General features: G+C 48.1%; 1 protein-coding gene across 4 annotated transcripts in view; it reads left to right on the top strand.

Moving 5' to 3' along the window:
* The first annotated feature begins 4,631 nt into the window (after positions 1-4,631).
* Fam169a (family with sequence similarity 169, member A) overlaps positions 4,632-9,209 on the top strand; it is a 60,666-nt gene continuing 56,088 nt past the window's right edge. The window contains exon 1 of one of the 4 annotated variants that reach the window (XM_063281717.1): positions 4,632-4,691. Coding sequence is in view for 1 of the 4 variants with exons in the window: in XM_006231831.5 (XP_006231893.1) it covers positions 9,203-9,208 (6 nt within the window). In the remaining 3 variants the exon portion in view is untranslated. Of the gene's footprint in view, positions 4,692-8,535; positions 8,658-9,072; position 9,209 lie in introns of those variants that run through there. The other 3 variants (XM_039103472.2, NM_001427646.1, XM_006231831.5) reach the window with 3 other exon arrangements.

Consider the following 9,209-nt stretch of genomic DNA (forward strand, 5'->3'; position numbering starts at 1 on the left):
TAGGAGCGGCCAGAAAGACAGTTTGTGGTTAAGAGTGCATGGTACTCTTACAGTGAACTTGAGTTCAGTTCTCAGTGCTTGGTCAGATTGCTCACCACCACCTGTAACTCCACCTCCACAGAATGGGATGTTCTCCCCCAGCCATGACAGCCACTGCACGTGCTCGCACCCCAACACACACATACACACCCACCCACACATACATACACGTACATAATTAAATACATAAAAGTAGAATCACATCAAAGATAAACCTCTAGACATTTCTGTGCAAAAAGAGTTCCTGGACTGGGTTAATTGAAGTGGGAAGTGTACGGCACCAGGCATATGTGAGGGGCTGACTGCTATCCCAACTCTCTCCCTCCCACTCCTATTCTCTCTTTCTCTGTCCTCGTGTTCCCCTGTTCCTGGCCGGCCTCCTCTCTTTATCCCCATCCCCCACTTCACTTCTATGTCTCTATAACAGAGACAACCAACCACTCACACATGCAATAGGCCAGGTTGTTTTTAATTCTCCAAAGCAAGATGCCTGCGCGCAGGTGCTGGTTGGCTACTTACAAAAATGGCGCCCAGGGTGTTGGGGATTTGGCTCAGTGGTAAAGCGCTTGCCTAGCAAGCCCAAGGCCCTGGGTTCGGTCCCCAGCTCTGAAAAATAGAAAAAAAAAATGGCACCCAGACAAAGGGGCGGAAGTCTTTTATAGGAAACTAGGGGAATTTTAGCAAAAGCTAGGTAATCTAAAACTTCATTGGTAGGTGCCGGGGAGTTACAAGGGCCGGTTTCTGACTGGCTGCTGTTAGTTTTACTATATTTGGTGAGGCCTTGAGGAAACTCCAGGAACTGACTCAGTTCTGAGCATATCTTCCCTTTTTCGGAGCGGTCAGTGATTAACAACCCATTGTCTGTAGCTCCTTCTGTTGAGCCCAATCTGCTTCCCTGGAAAACTAAAACTTTTCCATTTCCAACATTTTTATTTTATTTTTTTTTAGGGAACTTGCTCCCTGGCTCCCTTCCTTTTGTACCAAGCCTATTACACAGTTTGATTGTTCAGGGTGGACACCTTGGCTGGCTCCCTAAGGTGTTCCCGGCACCACATTATGCTGCATTATAGTGTGTTATAAAACAGGACACCCAAGGGTTGGGGATTTAGCTCAGTGGTAGAGCGCTTGCCTAGCAAGCTCAAGGCCCTGGGTTCAGTCCTCAGCTCCGGGTGAAAAAAAAAATGCTTGATAAAACAGGACACCCAGCACCAGATGTTTCCTGACTGTGGCTTCCTTGTGACCAACCACCACCACAAGCTCTTGCTGCCATTACTGCCCTGTCACAACGGATGAGGGAAAATAACCCCTTCCTTCCTTCCTTCCTTCCTTCCTTCCTTCCTTCCTTCCATTGTTTTTGTCAAGCATTTAGTTACAGCATCGAGGAAGGTAATTGTCATAGTCAGGGTTACATTTTGTGTTCTGTTGTTTACGTACCCAGCATGGTGACAATTCGTCCTGGTTTGATCCCTCGTACTTACAAGAAAGAAGGCAGGAAGAGAAGAGAGCAGGAGAGAGCTTGGTGAGGCCGTATTTCAGCTGCATTCAGTCAATGTACTCTGTGGATAATGCAATCTTTCTGGCGTCAGGCGCTGGATTGACCATCTCTGTGTACCAGGTAGGTAGGTACTGGAGCATTAACTCTGTGAAAGGAAGTTTCCTACTTGCCTGTGTTTCTTGTCCTGTTGATGAGACAAAATACCCTAACAAAAGCAACTTCAGGGGCAGAGGATTTGTTTTGGTTCACAGTTCTAAAGGGGTTCAGTCAACTCTGGTGGGGAAGATATGGCAGCAGGCAGGAGACACATGGAGGCCGCAGGCTGGGTGGCCACACTTCATCCACACTCTGGAAGCAAAGTGAGGGCAGGAAATGGGGCTGATAAATTTTCAAGGCCTATCCCTGTGGGAGCCCCACCCTGTGCCAGTCAAGGGACAGAGCAGGGAACTGCACTCCCAGCTGGCCACTGTCCTTGAGTGTACTTGCAGCTGTTTGGTTTCAGACCCAGGACAAGGGACTGAGGTGTATATGTTATATTCAAAAGCAGACCTAGCCTCCAGGTTCTCCCAGCATCCCTCTGTCCCTAATTAGCATACCCTGTACCCAATCCTGAACTTTCTAGTGGCTGGGTTGTCCTTCCCCCAGAGGCTCTTTCCTATATAACCAGACATGTTGGTCTCTCTGCTCTCTCTCTCTCTCTCTCCTCCCTCCCCCACCTCTCTTTGTCTTTCTGAACCCACCCTCTTTCTTCCTTTCCCTTCCCCCTCTCCTCTCTCTCCCTTCCCATGATGACACTCCTAGACCAGTGAGCCCACCCACTTAAGAGCAGCTTCCCAATGAACCTGCATTTAGTATAATCTAATCTGGCTTGAAGTGGCTCATTTCACTGGAGGAGAACTAACCTATCAGCAGTGTCACCACATTTCTCCGTAAAATCCCTCCCTCCTCTTCCTACACACTCCAGCTTTATGAGCCTCACTGCCCAGAAGTTTAAAGCACTTAAACAGAATGTCAGTCACTACATCCAGGAGACAAGAAAGGCAGAGCAATATAAAAAGCTCTGCTCCGAGGCATGGATACAGAAAATGTGGTACATCTACACAATGGAATATTACTCAGCTATCAAAAACAGTGACTTCATGAAATTCATAGGCAAATGGATGGGACTAGAAAATATCATCCTGAGTGAGGTAACCCAATCACAAAAAAACACACATAGTATGCACTCACTGGTAAGTGAATATTAGCCCAAAAGTTCAGAATACCCAAGATACAATTTACAGACCACATGAAGCTCAAGAAGAAGGACGACCAAAGTGCGGATGCTTCTGTCCTTCTTAGGAGGGGGATCAAAACACTACAGGAGGAAATATGGAGACAAAGTGTGGAGCAGAGACTGAAGGAAAGGCCATCCAGAGAGTGCCCCACCTGGGGATCCATACCACATGCAGTCACCAAACCCAGTCACTACTGGGGATGCCAAGAGACGCATGCTGACAGGAGCCTGACAAATACAGATGCAGATGCTTGCTAACCATCAGACTGAGCACGGGGACCCCAATGGAGGAATTAGAGAAAGGACTGAAGGAGCTGAAGAGGTTTGCAACCCCATAGGAAGAACAATAATATCAACCAATCAGACCCCCAGAGCTCCCAGGGTCTAAACCACCAACCAGAGTAACCATGGAGCAACCCATGGCTCCAGCTGCATATGTAGCAGAGGATGGCCTTGTCAGGCATCAATGGGAGGAGAGGCCCTTGGTCCGTAAAGGCTTGATGCCCCAGTATAAGGGGATGCCAGGGCAGGGAGGAAGAAGGGAGTAGGTGGGTGGGTGGGGGAGCACCCTCATGGAGGCAGGAGGTGGGGGTTGGGATAGGGGGTTTCCAGAGGAGAACCGGGGAAGGGGGATAATATTTGAAATGTAGATAAATTATCCAACAACAACAACAAAAAAAAAAGAATAAAAAAAGCTCTGCTCCATTACATAAGAGAATATTCAGCAGAACCTGCTGGTAGGTACAACAGACTGCTTCCTGACAAAAGATATCTTGGGGTCTTCCATTTCTTTTCTTCCTTTTTCTTAATTGTATTTTTCTTTCTTTTTCTTATTTTTTAAGATTTATTTATATACTGGGTATACAGTATTCTTCCTGTATGTATGCCTGCAGGCCAGAAGAGGGCGCCAGATCCCATTACAGATGGTTGTGAGCCACCATGTGGTTGCTGGGAATTGAACTCAGGACCTCTGGAAGAGCAGCCAGGGCTCTCTTAACCTGTGAGCCATCCCTCCAGCCCCTGGAGTCTCATTTCTTAAATTTGAGGGCCTGTGACATGGAAAGGGACCCATCCCCTTCTTCTAGCAAGGTTCTACCCGCTCCTCCCCAAGGTTCCACAGCCTTCCAAAACAGTGCCACTAGGTAGAGACCAAATACTTAAAAACACTTCAGAATCAAGCCACAACACCCAATATAATAGGAAAATCAAAGAATACCATGTATACCTGGTATAGCTACATAGGTATTTTTCCCCCTGGTTACATGGAAGACATAGTTTTGACTTTTGAGTATTAGCTCTGTTCGCTCCTGTTGGCAAGCAGCAGAGAAAAGTAGAAGTCGCTGCCTGTAATTGGCACTGCAGTTCCTAAACACGGTCTTGGTCCCGGGTTCCACATCTGGCCTCCAGAGTACTAAGTAGATGATGGCTGCCTGCCTTGTGACAAAGGTGTGAGAAAGGGAAAGGTTTTTATTGTAGATATAAGGGAGGGACCAACAGAGGCATCTGGAAGAGTCCAGAGCAAGGAGAGAAAGTTGTAGATTTGAACATGGCCATGAGCGGGTTAGGGAAGCGAGAGAGAGTAAGGGCAAAGAAGACAGAGAGATAGGGAAGGGGGAGGGGGGAGGGGGGAGGGGTCTAGGAAATTATACCTAAGGATCTTCTGTTTGCATCTCATTGGCCCAAAAGAAGGAGTAGCTATCTTAGATTCGATACGGGCCCCCAGGGAGGAAAATAGTTTTAGGAGGGGTCATGGCTACCTCCAACGCATTTATCTCCTCTAAATTGAAACATTTCCTTCCAGGAAAGAGAAAGGCTCCTAAAACTGAGGAAGCTGAAGACTTTTACTTTCAAGGCTGAGATTTGCAAAAAGCTAAACTTAAGGTAAGTCAGCACTGAGCAACTGCCGTGGGGGAGGGGCCTGTTGGGAAGATCCGGGAGGGCGGCTCTAGCATTGCCTTTGACTTCCGAGCCCCTTTTAGTAACTACAATCGGCTCATTGCTTTACCTCCCAAAGCAGGCCAAGGTGGAATGCTTCCTTTGTTCTGTTGTTTATGTCGCGCCTGCGGTGAAGCGATGTTTTAAGAGTTTCCCTGGAAGTTACACAGCCTCACACGGAAGAAAACACAAAACCCAACAAAACTAGTAATGGATATTGTAGTACCTACTTCTGTAATTGCTAATCTGTAGTTATCAGCAATATTGACGGTACCAAAGATTATGCCTCTTAAATCCAAACTCAGTTTGACAGAGGGCTCTGTTAAAGAAACGAGTGTGTCCGGGTTTCTCAAACCTGTTGTGGCTTCTGTTCCTCGGGGTCTTTTTTTTTTTTTTTAAAGATTTATTCATTTATTATATATAAGTACATTGTAGCTGTCTTCAGTCACACCAGAAGATTTTACAGATGGTTGTGAGCCACCATGTGGTTGCTGGGAATTGAACTCAGGACCTCTGGAAGAGTAGTCGGGTGCTCTTAACCGCTGAGCCATCTCTCCAGCCCCCTCAGGGTCTTTTATTTCTTATTTTTCCTCCCAGTGACAGTTTCAAAGATAGACTCAGGGATCAAAAACGTGCAAGTTCCTGTAATGGTTCACAAAGAAAAACCCACTCAGAATATGGCTTTTAATCCTGAGAGCATTATACGGTGTGGGAGCATTAGGCAGGGAGGAGCTTGCCCCCAGACTTCTGTACTGTCAGCTAGTTAACAGAATGGCCTGTTTAAGTCTGTGAGGCCCCTTAGCTATTTCTCACTGTGACTTGATGACGTTAAAACATGTTAAATGGGGTTGGGGTTTATCTCAGTGGTAGAGCGCTTGCCTAGCAAGCACAAGGCCCTGGGTTCGGCCCCCAGCTCTGAAAAATAAAATAAAATAAAATTAAATTAAATTCACATCAAATTTGTAAGAACAAGTAAAAAAAAAAAAAAAAACATGTTAAATGAAACCCAAGTCTAACTTTTAACAGCTAGGCGGACAAAGGTGATGATGAATATTTTCTGAAGAAATGTGGTTTTATTCCCCACTCATGAAAGAAATACAAATAAGACTTTTAATTGTCGGAGCCCTCCTCTCCACCAAAACAACTTCGGGGAGCTATTAGTCCTAAAAAGATGCGAAAAGAAAAAGGTGGTTTTCCAACACTAATAGATTCTGCACCAGAGGAAGTCTTACAAATTTTCTTAAAAATTATTTTTATTGAAATATTTTAGGAGTGTTTTGACTGTACGTGTATATGAGCACCACTTACTTGCCTGGAGGCCTATGGAGGTCAGTGGAACAGACCCCCAGACTTTAATAGTCCTCCAGATCTTAACACAACTGACGCCATGATGGAAATAATAATTCAGGCTAAAACTCAGCACATAGGCAATATCATCGGCCAAAGCAAGAGCACAGACCTAATCCATCAAAGACCTTAGTTCTGGGCAAGTCTCTACATGTGCCAACTATGCTTTGAGGCTTCTGTAGTTCATTTCTGGCTAACTTCTTGTTAACTGTAGCGTGTCAGCCCAGGATATAGTTTTGTACTTAAAAGCTCACCCTGAGAAAGGCTTGGTGCTACACTGGGATCCTGAACACCCAGTTGGATGACAAAGACTCTCTACTAACTTAAACCTGTGTCTGAGTTGTTTTTCTCTCCACAAGTCTGAGAGGGTGTTGGATTCTCGGAACAGAATGTGAGCTACCATGTGGTATTGGGAATCGAACCCAGGTTCTCTGCAAGAGCACCAAGTGCTCATAACTGCTGAGCCGTCTATTTAGACCCCGGGGAATATTATACATGTTCTAACCGAGGGTTTCATTTTCCCTTTGCTCCTAAATGAAAAATTTAGAAATGTGTCAAAATTCAACCAGAGAAAGATAGTATAGGATTTTGCTTAAGGGTGTGTGCTTTTGAACCAAAGGACCAGGATCAGTAACTGTGTAACAATGAGCAAATTACTCAGTTTATCTGTACGCCTGGGTTTCCTCTTATGTAAACCGGGAATGATGTGAGTATGCTCTGGAGAGTTGATTTGTTAATAAGTTAATTTCCACAAAGAATAGCAGAGTACAGAGCAGCCATGCAGTCAGAAACACCGGTTGTCATTTTACCCATTAGCAATTCTTCCCCAGTGAACCTGATGGGCTCTATTCTGGGCCACGTTTATCAGCAACCATGTGCAACCCAGTGCATGGAAGGTTTCCTAACTTAAGTTTGCTTCTGTCATCCAGACGTGTGGAGGATAGCACTTTAGGTCTGGGCAGGTAGAATGCCAGCCACATGAAAGAGGGCAGGTTTATCTGTGTGCAGGTGGTCACTGGGCTTGTATGGGCCTAGAGGAGTCGTTCTTTTGATTTCTATCAAAATCTTTTGGGGCTTTTGGGAGCTAAGTGTTCCAGGCACAGGTTCCCACGGATTGATAAAATAATGTAAAAGCCAGGCACACTCTGGCTAGATTTAAAATAAGATCTCAGGGTCTCTTCTGCAGCACCTGGAGGAAGTGATGCCAAAGTCGGTAAAACAAAAGAAATTTTACAAAGTGGCAACTGGGAGTATCCTGGGGACTCCTGTTTGCAAACAGTCCTAGAAATGATAATCCAGTTGTTATATAACTTTACTCATTCATGATTAGCTGTGGTTGGAACCCAACTATTCAAAGTTTTTGCTTGGTTATTAATTCATTGTTAAATTCCGCTAAAAATAGTAAGTGCATATAACTCAAGATACCTAGTAATAATTTATTGTAAATAAACACAGCAGATGTGAGGTTGATCTCGTGTGCAACTGGAGGTAGAAAAGGTCCATATATAAAAATTAGTGTGAGTTAAATAGATCTATATGAAAAAAGAATTCTTTGAAGTTATCAATTAGTGAAATCTTTAAAAGTTGAGTGTTGTGATTACTAATATTTCCCGAGAATAGAAGGGATAACTTTAAGCTTTTCCGAATGAGCTGAACCACAATGCCATTAGAATTTAAGGGGGAAAAAAACACCCAAGTCTTAAAATCAAAGATGCTGTGCATCTTTATTAAATATATTTCTACTACAGCGTGTATTATTTAAAAAAAAAAAAAGAATCATCATCCTTTAAATGCCCGTGAACTTATTTTTCTCGAGTACTTAGTAAAAGGCCCTGGATCCCATAAGGGATGAGGGGGAGGAGAGGATGGCGCAGGCTCTCTAGGGTCAGGTTAGTCACGTAGGAAAGGTCAGCGCAGGGCTGCGATGGTTCCTTATCTCAAGGCATAAAGTCTGGGCTGTGGGGCTTCTGCAAATTCTCTTAGGCGCGCTCCTGGGTGGCAGCAGGGTCAGGAGGTGTCGGGGGTGGGGTCGCGGGGGTGGCGGGCGTCCCCAGGTTTGTTGAGCATCTCCTTTTCCTCGGGGAGGCCGGAGGCCGCGCCCACCCGGGCGAAATTTCCGGAGGCCCACGCCGGGCCCGAAGCCCGCAGGGCCGCGCACGCGGGATGCCGCGCAGGTCGACCTTAAAGGAGCCGGCTTACTCAGCGCGAGGCCCCCGCGGCTTACTCGCTTCTATTCCGGGCTAAACCAAGGTCACTCTTTAATACGGCCCGACCGAGCGGGCGGGCTGCGGGCGGTGACCGGCGGGCGGCCAGCGCGCACCTGCGGGCGGCCGCGGCCCTGAGGCGGGGCGGCTCCCGGAGAGGAGGCGCCGCGGCGCACGAGGCCGACCGGCCGGCGGGGCGGGGGGATTCGCGGTGGGCGCGCCGCGGCGCCAGTGCGTCACGCCGGCGGAGGGACGGTGGGCTGCGGACGATCGGCGCGTGCCGGGGTCGGCGGCAGCGGCGGCGGGGAGCGGCCGCTCAGTCATTCGCGCTCCGCCTTCGGGCCCCCGCGGCGCGGCTGAGGTGAGTGCGCGGCGCGTGGCGGGCGAGGCCGAGCGGCGGGGCGGCCGCGGGCTTCCCGGGTGGCGGCGACCCCAGGTGCGCCGGCCTCCATTTTGTGTGAGGGAATGCTGTGCTCGCCCTCCCGGGGTCGCGGCGGCGGCGGCTCCGGAGCCGCCCCCTCCCACGTCCCCACCTGGAGCCCTGGCGCCCTCGGGATAGCGGGACCCGCGCGGCGTGGGGGTGGGGCGCGGGCTCGGAGTTGGCCGCGCAGCACCTCCCGCTCCGGCCGCTGCCCCGGACTAGGGCATTGTATGGAGTCCTCGCTCCTCTAGAATTCGGGTCACTGCCGTTCTGGTTCAGGGATCTCAGCCGTCCATCACGCGGAGAGCTTGGAGAGGCCTGTGCCACCGGAGATGGGAAGATGGAGCGAGTCCGGGGTGGCTTATGGCTGTGGATCACATTTTACTACGATTGTTGTGCATGGGAAAGAATGACGAAATACATGGATCCCTTCTGGGAGTTTACGCGGGTATCTTGTCCAAAGTAGACTCTGACATAACCACCTGATGCAGG

The sequence above is a fragment of the Rattus norvegicus genome, chromosome 2, assembly GCF_036323735.1.
Source record: "Rattus norvegicus strain BN/NHsdMcwi chromosome 2, GRCr8, whole genome shotgun sequence".
NCBI lineage: Eukaryota > Metazoa > Chordata > Mammalia > Rodentia > Muridae > Rattus > Rattus norvegicus.